The 17,334-nt window shown below is 40.2% G+C and overlaps 1 protein-coding gene across 1 annotated transcript in view; it reads right to left on the bottom strand.

Moving 5' to 3' along the window:
- Positions 1–264: 264 nt before the first annotated feature.
- The window catches only part of sppl3 (signal peptide peptidase 3), a 39,852-nt gene continuing 22,782 nt past the window's right edge, over positions 265–17,334 (bottom strand). The window contains exons 2-11 of the mRNA XM_085413795.1: positions 13,077–13,154; positions 9,520–9,611; positions 9,216–9,335; positions 8,913–8,991; positions 7,818–7,930; positions 7,189–7,295; positions 4,011–4,174; positions 2,268–2,458; positions 2,005–2,114; positions 265–950 (exon numbers count right to left, since the gene is read on the bottom strand). Coding sequence (XP_085269921.1) covers positions 879–950; positions 2,005–2,114; positions 2,268–2,458; positions 4,011–4,174; positions 7,189–7,295; positions 7,818–7,930; positions 8,913–8,991; positions 9,216–9,335; positions 9,520–9,611; positions 13,077–13,154 — 1,126 coding nt within the window. The 3' untranslated portion in view covers positions 265–878. The remainder of the gene's footprint in view (positions 951–2,004; positions 2,115–2,267; positions 2,459–4,010; positions 4,175–7,188; positions 7,296–7,817; positions 7,931–8,912; positions 8,992–9,215; positions 9,336–9,519; positions 9,612–13,076; positions 13,155–17,334) is intronic.

Below are 17,334 nucleotides of genomic sequence, written 5' to 3'. Positions count from 1 at the left end.
ATAGTTATCTGTGAGGGTGGGGAATGAGGACAGCAGATGAACAGAGAGGAGGAGCTCGCGGGGAGTGTCAGAGGAGAGCATGAGCGCCGAGGAGAAGCCATTATGGAGCGATGGTGGAACAGATGGGAGAAAGCTAAGGTGAACGAGGGCAGACGGATGGAAGGGGAAGACTCTTCTCCTTTACGGTGTCGCTGCTCGTGGGCATTCTCCTGTGCCGCTGCAATACTCCACCTCAACTCCATTTTTTTTCAGTTGTTCCATAATAATAATAATAATAACAACAATATTAATAATAATGACCACGACAATGCTAAAAAAATATATATAAACCCCTGCTATGTCTCACAACTGCAAGTCCACAAAAAGGGGGGAGGGGAGGCCTTGCCCTCGAGTTCATCTGAGTCATAGACAAAGAGATGCAGAGGAAATTAAAGACGTAGAAAAAGGAGGAAACTGCAGACAGAGAAGAGGCCTGACGAATGAGACGAGGCCATGTGAGGGAAGTGGCAAATGAGACCAACTATACACGTGTGAAAAAGGAGGGGGGGGGCAGAACAAAAACAGCATGGGCAGGATGTGCTGTAGTGAAGAGGAAATAAACAGCAGAGAGGAAGCAGAGATGAAACAGGGAGGATATAGGGACCAAAGATGAGTTGTGTCGGGGCGTTGTGATCCACACACTGGTGTCCCTTCGGAGGGTTTTCTCAGAAGATTGGTGGAAAGCATGAACGAGTGATGACAACATGGCCTCACTGTGAGTGTGCCCTCTCTCCTTCCCTCGAATTAAGGGAGAAAAAAAACCCCCAACAACAACAACAAAAAAAAAAAAAAAAAAAAAAAAAGAACTTCTCCGTGCTGGTCGCTTGTCCCAAGTTGTATCATACCTCTAGGAAGCGAGAGCTGCTAGACTTAGTGTGGAAAGGCTCAGACCACATGCGCCGCAAATCCCCCTGTGGGCCACAAACACCAAGACAAACACAAGTTACGAGTCTTTAAGCGAATCACTCAAATGTCAGTAGATTGCAGACAGCAGTCAACCGAATTCTGTTTTCTTACCCCTCCCAATTCAACTGCGTAAGCTACGGTGGCCCCTGTAGGACAAACAACTCTCGCTGCTGTTCATCCCTCTGTTTACCTCAGGTGTCAATATGCCAGGTGTCCACCTCTATGTAGGAGGAGGCTGTAAAACTTTGTGAAAGTAGTCTGATACGAGGCAACGACTCAGTGAAGCTCACTTCTGTCTCATGAAAGTGATACTGAGGTGAGTTATCGAGCGTATCCTGAACCTTTCTGTCAGTAAGCGCTGCCGTTTTTGCAGGGTTAGGTCAACATACCTAAAAGACTATCGGCAGGATGGCGATGTCCATCTCAAACACTGTATTATTCAAGATGGCAGGCCAACATGGTGGCTTCCACAAAGTGGCGCCTGCTTCTATGCTGTTGTTGTTTTTCTTTTTTTTTTTTAAATGGACTAATTTTAAGTTTAAGAGTATGCATTAGTTTGTTGGAACACACACACACACACACACACACACACACACACACACACACACACACACACACACACACACACACACACACACACACACACACACACACACACACACGAGTATGACGAGTTTTTTCTGTTAAATAAACCCTGACTGAACCTTTAAATACACAAGTATGAGTTTCTTGTTGAAGTCAGATGAATGTGCGTTGAAAAAGCATGCTGACATTTTATCACTGTCTTCTGATTTTCCTTAGTTTAAAGTCCCAGTAACCAGTTTATTAAACAACATGGGCAAGCCTTTAGCACTTTCGAAGAAAATGTTACCATTTATAGAAATTGAGTGCAGTTTATAGTTTCACTTAACAATTAGATTCACACTTCTCTAAAAGCAGCACAAAGCAAAGAGCTTATTTTTTTCCCCCCACACGTAGTCTTTCTTTCTTTCTTTTGTTATTTCTAAATCAGAACTGCAACAGCTAGATTTTTGCCACAGTCCATGGCTGTTATTATACCTTCAGGTAGGCCATGGTGAGCAGAGGCAGCAGGGTGAAGGGCACCAGGTAGAGCAGAGCGGGCTGTGCAGCACGATGGATCCTGGAGGCCACGGTGGCAGTCAGCAGTCCTGAGGAAACATCAACAACATGTCAGAAATGTCACAAATACTTAAGACAAAACATTTTGAAAGGTCACAGCTTAAAAAAAACAAAAATTCACCACTGCCTAACACTGAGACAATATAACCTTGACCTTATCCATCCCTTCATTGATTGCTTACCTACAAAGTATCCGATGAGAGTGCAGTGGAAATAGGAGACGCGCTGCATGCGTCCAGACATGTTACCGGGCCCTGGGACTTCCCCGGTCGCTTGCTTCTTGTAGTTATCATAACGCAGGACAAAGCATAACAGCAGCCCTGGCATCACGATGTCTCCTATTCCCAGCATCGAGAAGTGACTTCCTGTGGAACTGCGCAGGAGCAAAGAGCAAAAAAGAAGAAATGATGGCAAATCAATTCCTGTGTCTTTTATTTCCATTTCATCACTACTTGGCTAAAGCCAACACAAGGTCCTGAGCAAATATCAGGCCAAAAGTCAGTCACCATGGTAGCCGCACTGTGGTTACTACGATCACTGAAACAGAAAAGGAACTGACAGCTTTAGGTGTCAGCTTCAGCTGTATTATGTTAACTGCAGCTCTGTTAGTGCTACTAACACACTCATTTTTAAAGGGGCCCTAGAACTGCTTATTACCAGCTATTATTTATAATAATAATAATAATAATAATAATAATAATAATAATAATAATAATAATAATAATAATAATAATAATAATAATAATCTTTATTTAACTTATAATTCAACCTACACCTGGAAGGCACTTGTGGCTCCTCTACCTTTAAGCCTAGTTTCTTCTGACCTGCTGCGCTGGAGACCATGGACCATATTAAGTATATCTCCTCTCTGACATAATACAAGAGTCAAAAAACTGTCCAAAATGGAGCACTTAATGCAGTCTGAGGCTTGAGCTTCACTTGATTTTACCTCAGTAAAGAAAGTTATGCAGAGTAAGATAGAATATGTGATTGGTTTAGTTTGCTAGCAGGATCATGCAACAAAATTATAGCTGGAGATGATTAACCTCTGGCATTGGTCCAAATCTGGGTTTAGATTCGGTTTCCAAGTTTCCATTTGTAAGGACTGTTTACCATTGCAAGACGGGGCAAAAAATTTCACATCATATCCTGAAAAATATGCAATTCTGAAAATAAATAAATAAATAAATAAATAAATAAAAAATAAAAAGGAAAAGGGAAAACATCAAACTAATATTGATCCAGGGACTCGATTCATGCAATTCAATCCTTTAATGGAGGTATAGAGAATCAGCAAGGTCATGTTTGCAACTCATTCTATGGCAGGAAATAAAACATTAACAGCTGTTTTCTCACTTAATCAATATAACTCCAAAGCAGAGTACGAGGAAAACATAACATATCAAACCTTTCTGAAGCACAAGCACGTGTTTTGTCTGACGGTGTCTAAGTTCATGTTTAGGTTGTCATCCAACACAAAGAATACATACTCATTGTGACAAAGGGACAAAAACAAACAAACAAACAAACCCCACAAACTGGTATACTAATTCACTGACAGTTTCAGCTATTAGGATGTACCCTTTAGCATTAATCTTGAGGCAGATCTTAAGAGGTAGTTAAAATGTTTGTCCTTTGTTTCCTGAAGGTGTTGTAAATTTGTTGGCGACACCAACAGCCGCGAGATAACAATACTTTAGGATTCACCTCGTGGGACCTGAAAGATGTCTTTTCAAGGGTCGGTAACATTTAGCAAACTTAAATGTCAAAAAGCTGAGCGGTGTGATGAAGTGAGCATCAGTGACTGAATAAAGGTCACACATCATGCACACGCAGAGGCTGATCACAAGCAAATGACTCGGTGATCCCAAATGAATGTGTACCAAGCACACACTGCACTGCTTTATGATTGAGAGCAGCATTACCTGGGAAAGACGAGTTTGCCGGGCAAGGAGAGGCGGGGTACGTCACGGCCCATCCCCGGCCCCAAATGGAGCTTCCTGGACAGAACATCTATGGGATTTTCAGCAGGCTGAGTGGCTACTTTGACCATCACATTACTATTGAAGATGTATGCTGAGAAAAACACCTGGAAAGAAAGAGAGCCGGCTGTTAATACTTATCAGGCTTCACCACAACCCAAAGTGACTGTTGCGACTTTTCTCATAAAACTCAAAACACAATGTTTATGGCATGAAAAGCAAGAAAATCCCACTTAAAAGAAGATGGCTGCAGCCAGTTTGATATTAAGTAACACGGAAATTCCACAGCAGGGACGGCTTATAAATTTGTCAATGCCCAAGTTTTGATAAGAGGCACCATCAGTATTTATGCACTTTTAATTCACTCTGACAGAGCAACTCATAACAGCTCTTTAATAAAGACAAAGCTACCGGTCTCAGGAGATTATGTCTGACTACTGTGTGTTTGCATTATGTGCTCTTCAGTCATAGCTGACAGGGCAGACTCTTCAAGAGCGTGTGCTCACTTTGATGTATTTAATGGAAATTCTACTGAATGCCATAAATGAAATGTATATGGCACTCAGCTTTCCTTACCCTTTTACCCATGTGAATTTAAAATTTCTATAAATCTGAAGGAAAGCGGCATGTTTGTTTGCAAAGCTGCTGCTGTACTGCTTTCCGATTCTGGTGCTTATGGCATTTGTCAAATTCAAAGGCAACTGACTTGGCTTTAAATTAGGGTAACACTCAATACTGGTGTAAAAATGTCTGTACTTAGCGCAAAATACAATTGACCATTTTTAAGCACTTTTCAAAATGCTGGTTGTTCTGGGAAAAGCAAACGGCTTCATCAGTGGACAGCAGACATGCACATTTAACCCATTCCTTAGTGCTTTACAAAATAAAATCAACAAAAAATTTTATTTTGTAAAAAAAAAAAAAAAAAAAAAAATCATAGGGCTGTCATCAAGTTAATTTTGAATTCTTCCTGAACATGAACTGGGGGCTGGAGCCTATCCCAGCTACTACAGGGCGAGAGGCGGGGTACAGGTCACCAGCTCTTTGCAGGGCTAACACATAGAGACAGACAACCAGTCACACTTACATGGGCAATTTAGATTCACCAGTTTGCCTAAATAGCCTCACCTTTAGACTATGGGAGGAAGCCGGAGTATCTGGAGAGAACCCATGCAAACAGGGGGAGAACATGCAAACTCCACACAGAGAGGCTTCGAACAGGTGGTTGAATTGAACTCATGACCTTCTTGCTGTGAAGCAACAGTGCTAATCACCGTGCCACTGTGCTGCCACAATCTCAGATATTGACCGATATTTTTCTTCCAGGTAGACGAAACAAACAGATTTCATAACATGGATGAAGGTTGTTTTTTCTGTCCCTTCCTTTTCATTTAAAGCCATATACTGACAGATTGAAACATTTTTAATAGTGGTCCTCCAATAAACTGGCCAGGTTCTCTTCTTATATATACACCGAATGTCACCCAAGTATACAACTACGTCCATAAGTATTTCGATCATAAGACACTTGTTTGTAAGTTCTGTCTTTGCATACCAGAGGTGTAGTTTAATAAGTTTTAATTCAAGAGATTTTAATAAGTGCTGCATCGTCTGTTTAGAAATCACTGCCAGTTTCATACACATATATATATTTTTATGTATATATGTCTTGACTCTTTTTCTCATTGCTGAAGCCACAACTGCAGATGTCTTTGATAGACAACTGTCTAATATAAAATATGGATGCAGCTACCGGGTCAGAAAAATGAAGCCAGTGCAGACGTGGGAAGTGTCTTAATCCTGGAATCTATCTGAAGGCGACTAGATAGTGATGGCTATAATTTCAAAAAGACTTCTGGTCCTATAGAGGTCTAAGGGAAAAAACTGCTTTCTGACTTTATGCCTGTATACACCTTCCTTGAGCTGAAGGGCTCAGTCAATCATTTCGGGTAATTTTGAACACGAAAATAAATAATTAAGAAAATTAAGCCTGTTATGTAAATCTTCGTCGTGGCTTGTTTCAACATAGAGGAATTTCTGTGGTATGAATCACAAGTCAATAGAAAATGAGCATGTGGCTTCACAGTCAGACTTTCCTTGTCACTTTTGTGGGGGGTTTTTTACAATTAAGGAAGCGAGAGAGCAGAAATGCTCAACCTGAGGCTTCACAATCAGGACTTCAGAAATGAATGGGTGGCGTTATGACGGCACACTTTTAAAACAGTCTCTGCCATTATTAAAGTTGTTGTTCTGCTCTGGAGATCTGCTGTGAGCTGGAGGACAACATGAACCCACAGCAGGTAAAGGGCTGCTGCTGTGATGCTGTAGCTCATCTAGGTTGCTGAGCAGAACGAGTGGTCTAAGACAGTGGCGCTGAAGACCATCCACGAGATGAACTTACTGCAGAGACAGCTAAACATCGCTCTATTATTTATAGACACAAAACGTAAACCTTTTGTGCATGTAAACACAGATACACAACTATTTTTTTGTGTCTTAAAATATATTTTTTTCCTCTGTTTTGAGCAGCTCTAAGCAGTACTCAACACACTACCTACAAAATGGAAGAACTGTTTAACTGACCAGACATGGGGCTGTTGAAAGATGTGTAGCATTGTAAAATTAGAGGATATTAAACAAAGAAGAGAGACATACCAAAAGTCTGCCATAAAATGCTAGCAAGACTTAGATGCTTAAATGTCTTAGTGAATTAGTGATCTAGTGTTTCCTGGACTAGCACCCTCTGTAGCAAGATCACCTTCATGATTCATTTAACATGTTAATTCGATCAGTTTTGCTTTCTGCCAAATGAATTTTTAATTTTTCATGATTTATTTAATTTCTGCACAGCAGTCAATGCGATCAAGTTCTCCCCCAAACTCAATACTGTTCAATGTAAAGTGCCTCACTTAATCAGCAATGACAGACACCGGCCTGCAGGTTTGAGGAATAAATACAAAGCCTTTCATAATCGTGAATCATCATGTTTGTTTGTTTTTTGTTTATAAACAGAAATTTTCTCTTTGAATGTGTGCTTCATATATCGCAGTCTGTTTGCTGCGTCTCATGGAAGCTGCTTGTATGTGTTGCAGGTTTAATTTGGGTTGGGAGCATCTCTTACCCAGAAAACATCATAAATGAGCAGTCCTGACAGCAGCAGGCAAGACACCTTCAAACTGGGAAGTCGCACAAACGCTATCATGGCGACGCACAAGCCCATGGCTAAAGCTGAAAGGAGAGGACAACATATAATTTCACATTTTCAAAAGAAATGAATGAAAACATCAACACGATAAAGCTGTTCAAATTATTTTCCTACTTGAAATTGATTTTCTCAGGGCTGCATAACTGAAGATGAATACCAACATATACCTTTATATTGAGCTGGGAGTCTGTCATTACCTTTTTCAAAGTCCAGCGAACTGGAATGCCAGTTCATGGGTTAGTCATGTGGGTAAAATATAGAACCAATGACTAATATTTAGCATGTACTTTTCCACCATTAGGAGAAGTACTTCTTTTAAAACTATGAATCATTACAAGCTGAAGATGTTAAAATGCTTACTTTTAGCATGCTGTGTAGCAGGGCATGTTAAAACAACACCAAATCACACATTGCAGTTACATTTCTGAAACCTGACTACTTTGTGTTTAAATTTCATTGCTGCGGCTCTTATCTGTGGATTCTCATTCTGTTTGTAGTATGAACTGAAGCAACATTCATACAAAAGTTAAGGCAGAGCAACGTACCGTCCATGAGAAGCCAGTGTCCAGTCAGCACCCAGATGAGCACCAGCATAACAGAGAGTGAGAAAGACAGGAGCTCAGCCAGAGTGAAGCGCCCACAGCAACCAAACGAAATCCTGCAATGAGACAAAAAGACACAGAAGTGACCCACTTAAATCTCACAGAGCACTTTGGGGTAAAATGCAGTGCACAAAAACTTTTACAGGTGGATATATTTCTTAACTGAGGATCTGCTGCATATCGACTACTGTACAAAGAACTTATGTTTGAGACAACTGATGTTTGGATGAGTGAGAGTGGAAGGTAAGCCTGTAAACTGCTTTACAGATCAAGTTAACAGTAGTTATTTTGGTAAATAGCATGCAGGTGTCCATCTTTCAGCTAGGAGTTTTCCCTGGGGTGTGGCGCTGGCAGAGAAACCATTACATTGTGTGGGTTGTAGGGTGGAGCCTCAGTGGTTCAGGCTTGCTCTGGGGCATTCAGCTGATGCTTTGATGGGAGGGTGATGTCAGGAATTTTTGTCAAATGGCATGTGGAAAGCCGTTGCCATCATGACCATACTTTATTAAGTCTAAAGGGATTCTGGGTAGGTATGGAATTGTTTTGGGTGAGAGAAGCAGACAAAGATTTACTGAAAACTAGATATGGGGATTTGAATGTTTAAACAAAGTCGTTTTTATTTAAAGCAGTTTTTTCCGTGTCAGTTTATTGAGCAGATGAGCTCTCCTGGTGACTCTGTGTGAACTCCCCGGTGGAATAGAAGAGTTGATTATTCTAGATGTCTTAATCTAGAGACTATGCTGAACTTTTAAATGGAAATTATATGGAGCAAGGCAATGCAAGAGAATTTATTGAATTTTTACTACCTCCAAACATTCAAAATAAATTTCCCAGTGGTATTGAGCTTTGCATCTAGTTTCCGTTCTACTCTGTGAAATTAATGCAAAGCATTTCCATCACACCAGGAACAGCTGAGAGGACAAGGACATTTGATAAGCAGTAGTAAAAGACCTTTTTGAATACTTTGTGGAAGAAACGCAAAACACCACAGAGCAATTGAGCAGGAGCCAGAAAGACTATGAAACATGATTTTCTTACTTGTTCTGTGGGGAGCAGGGTCTGGTCAGATACTGGCACATTGGCAACAAAAGGAATGCAAATGCAATTGTTGCAAGAACTGAGGAGAGGAACAAAACACAGCAGTTAAATCCAAAGCCCAGTTCACCTCCGCTGCTTGTTCCAGTGGTTCCTGTCAGTTTAATGGGGCAGCTAATGTCTTCAGTTATAATAATCAATGCAGTAAAGATGTTTCCCCAGTGCGTAATTACACAACACTAACATAAAAGCTTTATAATAACTCCACAGCTTATTTTTTGTGGTATGTTCAAGACTGGTAGTTACCTGCAGTGCAGATGGTGAAGACCACCTGTACAGAGTCGAAGAAGAAAAACATGACTAGCAGAGACACTGAGGCTCCTATGGGCAGAAACAGGGCCTGTGTGGAGTCTATAGTCTGAATGCCTGAAAAGGAATTCAAACATTAATGTAAGATGGATTAAAATGCACAAAACAGAAATGGATATTATATATGACTTTAAAAACAACGGTACGAGCAGAGAATTTAATCATTCATAAGTTATTACCTGAAAATCCAAGAAAACGTTTAGCATGCACAGTTCAACTTTGCCCTGTATGTAATACTTACTGTTGTTTGTATTGTTGTTATTGAATGACCCCGTTGTTGAAGGGTTTCCATCCTTATCCTTGTCCTGGTTCTCACAATCCATGTTTAATGACCTGCACAAGGAAGGGAAAGAAAACCTATGTGTGATTCTGGCTTCCACAATTAGCTCCTCAAAGCATGTACATTAGTATGAGGTGAAGGGAGGTGAAAACGCAATCTCTGCAAATCAGATCTCATTGTGGATGCTCTAGCAGCTCAATTTCAGGGTCTTTTGCATGATAAGCACCTTGCAAAAGACCCTCACATTTAGCATGCAAGCTTTTAATTTTATTTCTTCATTTACTAGGCATAGGTTTTGTTTTTTGTTTTTTAAATATTTGGTTTCTACATAAGCTGTGTATCTATTAAAGCAAAAAAGACAAGAGACCTGTACTGCCAAAAATGCATATTTTAATATTTCTTTGTCACATGTCAAACAGATAATCAATACTGAGTTTCTTCATATTGTGCAGGCCAAGTCTGCATACACAGGTCCAGTCTGATGACTTGCTAATAAAGAGTGTGGGCAGAAGAGTGTAAAGCTTGTGCCTGAAAAAGCACATCTTTTCTTTGAGTCAGAATGCCTGACTCACAAATCCCGTGACTGGAAACCTTGAGTTCAAAAAAATTTAATCCTTAAACATTAGCAAATTTAAACTTGATGCATGTTTTGAATTAATTATGCTTATCTACAGTAGCTTTTTTAAGTCATACTTTGATACCAATTTTCCATTCTGGTACTATAAGCCATACTACCAGAAGAGGGTGCAAACTGAAAATGTGGAGAAGCAGTGGAAATTACGTATGGATGCATGTTTATCTAAACAATTATAAGCAGACTTTATACCATTTATTGTTACACAGATAGAAAAATGCTCACTGGATATCTTTGAAAACTCGTTGCCTTCTCTAACCATCTTTTTTGCATTCTTTAACATCTATGGCACTTTTCATGTTAATAAAGTACAAGATTACTGTCACACTAGAGAGGCTGGGATCCTACAGTTCAAACCAGATTTGATTCAAAGACAAAACGAAAGTTTTAAAGACCAACAACACAGTAACCAAAAATAAAAAATCCTGATATCAGTTACTTAAAGGTGCCACTTGTGTTTGTGGTTGGGCTGAGGTTCTTTAGATAGTCTCGTCAACAGCTGCAACAAGCTGATCTGAGATGCATGAGTAAGTCAAACTTGCTAATGTAAACCATCTTTTCAAACACACATGAAAATGTGGGAAATTCCAAAGTTTGGGAACATCAGTTACCACCAAGTCGCATTTCAAACACTTCCTACACAAAACCTTAATAGTCATTATTTTCCTGTATAAATCATTGGTTGCTTCTGTAAATCCAATAAACTTTGTTTCACTTCTCAAATATCACTGTGTGTGTCTCCTATATCATATATTTAACTGACATTTTTTATCGTAAAAAATTGTATCACTTTTTGTTTCTAATTAAGATTTCACCTTAGCCAAGTTGGAATTTTTTTACATTTTGATTTATTTTTGTCATCGCTGCCAGAGATTTATACTGTGCAAAATCAAATGGCATGCCTCCCAACAGCAGCCGCCTCAGACTAGAATGAGCAGAGTGCAATAAGTTAATAATAATTAACTAACTAAATTTTGTCTGATGCTTTGCAAGCTGCTCTGCTTGCTGGAGTGATGGCTGAGTGGCAGTTTCATGGTATAATCACAGCTATATGAATGTTTAGTGTTTCAACCTTTTTTCAGTACCACAAAGTGTATAAAACATTTTAAGGTCATAAAAAGAGACAGAGACTCCCATAAGAGGCGTTCTCTGTTGTTTTTGGTTAGCTGTGATGCCCTATTTTAAGGAAAAAGTCCTTAAAAGTTAAAAGTCAGGCTAGCATTTCCATAGCAGAGCTGTGAACTAAGACTTTAAAACAAACTTATGTGGCACAAACTATCCTGTTATCAGGAAGAACACTCGATTGCCTCAAGTAACATGTTTCTGTGCCTTAGCTGGTTTCCTGATACTTTGTGTAAAGAAGCTGCCTGAGACACAACCACAGTGAAAGTTCAGCACAATTTTTTTTTTCTTTTTTTAAATTGAACAAAGTCAGACAGTAGACGAGTGCTGTATGTTTTTGACATATTCCTGGTCTCTTTGTGTAATGCAATGATGGACTCCATGTCGGATGTTAATGATGTCAGGTTACCTAGCTAGTAAATATTACCCAGCATGTGTGTAGCTTTGCAAATGTGCAGTTATTAGAGTTAAACTGTTTATTGTTCACAGATTATAGTGTGACTTATTGATTTCTATCATATAATTAGAAGTGTGAATAAGGCACCGGGCACACAGGAGCTAGAGTAGGATGTCTCGAGACCACTTTTACGTGGTCTTGGTCTTGTCTTGGTCTCGGATCCCTCGGTCTTGTCTTGGTCTCGCTCTCTCTGTCTTGCTGTCTCAGATCAACATAGTGGTTGGGAGATTTGGAGTCAACAGTATCCATGACACACAACGCAACGTTCGATAATCTGTCATGCGCAAAAGCATCAGCTCTAAGAGCCGTGCATAGAGAGTGCTTTGTAGTGAATCAGAGTCGACTCCCATTGAGCGAGAGCCGGCTCCTCAATTTCCTTTCACTGCTCAGCTCTCACACAGTGGCTCAGCTATGGTCCAATCCCTCCATATTGTGGCCAATCACATGCGAAGATATAGGATAATATCATTATGTGGAAAACAGAGGGTGAGAGACACGACAGTCAAGTGGAGCTTGTGTCTGTCCTCTCAGTAAGTGAGTGAGACAGTAGACAGCGGTGAGGAGGGGTGTGCAAGTGCATCGCAAAAACACATAAATATGCCTGACACCCATAAACGAAGCAGCATCTGGCTGCAGTTTAAAGACTTTTTTGTCTCGGTCTCGTTTCGACTTTGTCTTGGTCTTGATACCCTCTGGTCTTGGTTACAAGTCTAACAGGAGCCCATTCCCCCACCCCCAGGCAACCACGGCTCTCTAGGGAAACATTAATATTCCCTGTGTGGTTGTGAGTAGTTGCTGGAGGTTGCTTGTTGTCACTAGGTAAATTTGGTCACAAAGGGTTATACAGTGCTAACTGAAAACCTTTGATTGCTTTGGTCACATAAAGACTGCCGCAGTCAACAGTAAAGCCCCTCAGGTACCCAGTATAGAGACAAATTTAGACTACGTGAAAATTCATAGGGACTGTTTTGTGGGCTGACTGGTAAAACACTGTGAAAATGTTATCATCATTTTGATCATTAATTAAATTATGTCCAGTTTTAATGATAGATTACACCTGTTATTACTGGGATGGGAGAAGATAATATATCCATACAGATTAATCACAAAATATAAATTAGAGAGATGTCGTAATTTTGCTGTTTGCTAATCCAAACAATTAAACTAGAACTTGAGCATTTTTACTGACTTGAACACAAACAAAAAAATTTATTAAAAAAAAACCCAAAAAAAACCCAACCTACATTTTACTGCTCATCTACTGTAATAGAAACACTAAAAACCCCTTTTGCTATTAACACTCACCTGAAGCTGCCATAGACAATGAGCAGAATGGAAATGAGGAAGGTGGACACCTGACTGGAGTCAACTAGGGAGTACGCCCTATAGAAGAAAGAGAGACATACAAACATTACTTACGGCACAAATGACTACGCATGGACATTTAACAACAACAAAAGCACAACTGTCTCATTATTAACACAAGATTACTGCTATGTACTGTTAAAGAGCAGAAACACATGAATCTGATAATTAACTGTGCTGCTGTTGATATTTATTTTACCACAGCTTAAGTTTTCAAATTCCTAACACTCAGATGCTGTTGTCAAGCGATTATACTTGATGCTTGTGTGTGTTTATGTTCTGTACTCTCCGGTCACAGCTGTCAGGGCAAAACTCTGGGCTCCATTCACTACATTCAATAGTGAACAGCATATAAAAAAGTATTAAATAGACCAATGCCAGCAACCTCAATGACATCTCACAAACAGAACTGCTAAGAATATGAGGAATATGCGATGAGTTTCACTGCTATAGCAAAGTGGCTGCTGTTCTGGAGAGCAGTCTCACAACTGTGATGCTGATGGGATTTGTTTAACTAAAAATACAGTGGTGTGGCCTCTAACACTTGGCATTATTAGACTTGATATTTCATCAGTTTAAATGTTTTTTTCAATAAGTGCTAAGACATGCAGCAGCCAGGAAAAGGAGACTGAAAACAAGTGTCACATGCTTCAAAGTATGAGCGAAAAGAAAAGAAAACACCAAAGTCTCTCTTTTTTTAAACCACAAAGGTTAACAACAAAAGTCAGGATGATGCAGCAGGAGACAACAATGTGGAGGAGTTAACTCGAGTGAAAAACTTAAAAAAAAAAAAAAAAGAGTTTAGGTACTGCTTTTGCTGTAAAAACAAATCAAACCTTTGTGGTGAAATGCTTCTGCTAGAATCCATATAAATAATAAAGATGTGGTTCGATGACCATTTTTTCCAAGGGTAGCCGCATAAGCAGAGACCACCTTCACTAACAGCCCTGAAACATTACTGAAACTGCTCCTCTAAGGCTTTCAAGGGGTAAAGAGTTAACATTTTTTATTTTGTTGTGTAAAACAGAGTGTCAGTGGGCACTTAAAAGTTCAGAAAATGTTTGAATGTCTTTAACTATTAAATTTATTCATTGCGCCAAATCCAGCTGCTCATTAAGCCTTTCTGGTTTGATCAGAAAAGAAAACAGTGGTCCATACACCTGAAAGTCCTGAAAACACATTGTGAATTCTGTCTTGAGTCTACGGATGTATCCATGTATTTCCACAGTGCTGTTGCTGCGCCGAGCACATTTGAAGTGTCGGAATGTGGAAATTTCAACATCGCTTGAAAAGGTGCCAGCTAGCAACGTCCCTCTCACCGGTAGGCTAAGTTATCTTTAGCCAACTACAAGTTGAATCTGGTAGTTGGAGTTGTCAGCTAAAATACCATCATTAAGAAGCGGCACAACTAATGTGTGCGATGTGCACCGCTGGCCCAGCCATTTATTTTTTAATGCACCTTCTCAGATTAATTCACTGCGTGTCGTGCCCAGGGCTGGACTGGGACAAAAAAAAATCGGCCCGGGCATTTTGACTAAAGACTGGCCCACCAGGTATTATAGGAAAAGCCATAAAGCCTTTAAATGAAAACGAACGCTGTTGTGACAGTGATGTACAGTCCTGTTGGTATATGTATGATCTCTATACATTTTACATGAGATGAAAACTTTGGTTGTAAGATTCAGATAATTATTTACTTAAAGCCAGACATTTTAAATGAGAATAAGAAAGAAAAGTATTTCTTTGTGCCCCCCTTTCCCTGTCAATGCCCCAGCTGGCCCCCTGGCAAAACTTTGCTAGACCCGCCCCTGCACAGTTACCAGCTGTCAGCTACTTAGAAAAGGATCCTGGTGTTATTTGTCTCTCAGAAACAGTTCACAACTTCCCTTCAACTCATTCATGTCACCTAAAAGGTAAACCTGTTTCTCCATCACTTGTTCAGCTCTGATGATTCAGTAACATCAGGACATCTCCTGGTTTCATCTTCACGTTTCCCTCTCACCAGATAAGCAAACCGATATCATGACCAGCAGCCTTTACAGCTGTGGCTCCAGCAAACATCAGCTGATACTAGAAATGAATATTACCGTAATTGTCGGGCTATAAGCCGCTACTTTTTGCACAAGCTTTGAACCCTGCGGCTTTTAGTCAGGTACGGCTTTCTATGGATTGTCCATGATTTTTGTCATATCGTAAGAGGATTTGTTTTGTTTGTTCCGCTTTTGTACGGCACTACGTTGCCTGGCGGAAGGATCAGGGTTCAAGAGTGGTATGTTGGTCACATGTCCATCCACCAGGCAACATAGTGCCGTACGAAGTAGCGCGAAAAACAAACTTCAAAGTAGCGCTACGCGTTCAGCTGGAGGCGTAAATAATGATAGGCGATAAACTTGCGAAAAGCAAGTTATGCTCAACTCCACCAGTGGATTCTGACAGCGTGGAAAAGTGTGAAAACATCCACGATCACCAACGGATTTCGAAGGGCTGGACTGCTGCATGATGGAGAGGAGGACACCGCCACGGCCCTTCCGAGGGTGTTCGACTCTGACACTGACAACGAGGATTTGTTTGGTTTTGAAAGTGACAACGAAGGAAAGAAGCTGAGAGTGGATGACGAAGCCATCATGAGCCTGTTCATATCCGACACTGGAGAAGAGGACTTTGGTGGTTTTAGTGCACAGGAAGAAGAGAAAGATGGTGGTGAATGACTGACTTTTCTACTTGTTAAAGTCGTGTCACTGCACCTGAGCCTAAAAGGTAGTCCGAATCTATTTTTCTGGTGTGCTATAGGTTACTGTTATGTACTAGCGAATGAGAGAAGAAGATGCAGCTGATAGCGTAAAGACAGAAAAACTCAAGCTTTGTGTCTTTTTCCATTCTAGCTGAAGTCCGGGACAAACTGTTCCTTTTCAGCTCAATACGAAACGCGTAATAATTTCTCTGAATACGGGACGATCCTGTTTTTTTACAGGACAGTTGGCAACTCTGCTAACAAACCTTATGAATAAAATAAAGTTCACTATCAGTAACATCATAGCACCCAGCCAGCTGTATAGAAACTTCATCATGCTAGCTAGTACACAGTACGAGTTATTGTAACTGACTGTAAAAAGTCAGCACAATGAAAATAAACTACACCTAAACTTGGTTTATACCCGACCCAGATAGACTGCAGGTCATAACTTTCTACCTAAAGTTCAGTTCACCTGACACTCGGACCGGCGGCTGCCTCAGGTCTCGCCCTCCTCCTGCCTCCTCTTTCCCTCATCCACCCACTGGCCTCTGTGAGCTCCGCCATAGCCACCACCAAACAACGAACTTATTTTTACACATCGGCCATCATCTGGCCAATCCACCACCTTACATTGTTTATATCATTACAAAAACAAACAAACAAACAAACAAACAAAAAAAAGAACCATCGGCCCGTAAAAATGAAAAATCACAATCGGCCCATCGCACAAATGCCCGGTATGCCCTATGGCCAATCCAGCTATGGTCGTGCCATCAGTTAACCCTTCGCGTGCCACACGGTTGCCAACCCCTGCTCTAAATGCACCACTCACTCTTATGTCAATCAACGCTATCCCGTACTTTCATTAGTTCCAGCTTTGCTTGTCTTGAAGTTTAGAAAAGTTTAACTTGGGATTTGCCCACTCTTCAGTTTTTTTAATATACTTTTGCTTGTTGCACAAGTTGAATTCTCACTTGATGTGATCTGACAACTAGTACCAAAAGAGAAATTGTTTAAAAGTGATTTTAGCTTTTGTGAGGCTTCCTAGCCTCTCCTTTTTTAGCTAAAGGAGAAGAAAATATTCACTAAAATACAAGCATTACCAAAAAGAAGGGAAAAAAAAACAAACCAAAAAACTATCACACCAGCAAAACAAATAAAGTTATGAAACAAAACATGTTGAGTTGACAAGGATTATTTAGTGAGTCAGGATGCATGTGATTACTGTCAAATTTACTCAAAGTTCAATTATGGAAGAGGAAATATGAGCTTCAGAGCTGGTATATTACAGGGGAAGAAAGTTCAGCCCTTAGATTTGCTAGACTGTGGTGAATTGTGTAAATAAGCCTCTCTCTGAGAATAAAAGGTGGTTTTCCTGCTGGATTCTACTCTGTAATCAATTCACCCATAGAGACATACAAACCATTGGTGATGTCCGAATAAATTATGGCTGTGCTGTTCTTT

This window comes from Rhamphochromis longiceps, linkage group LG7 (genome assembly GCF_057381845.1).
Source record: "Rhamphochromis longiceps isolate RC_006_pf linkage group LG7, R_longiceps_female_GT1.1, whole genome shotgun sequence".
NCBI classification, from domain to species: domain Eukaryota; kingdom Metazoa; phylum Chordata; class Actinopteri; order Cichliformes; family Cichlidae; genus Rhamphochromis; species Rhamphochromis longiceps.
The sequence above is the reverse complement of the archived record's forward strand: the minus strand, read 5'-3'. Positions and strand labels throughout refer to the sequence as shown.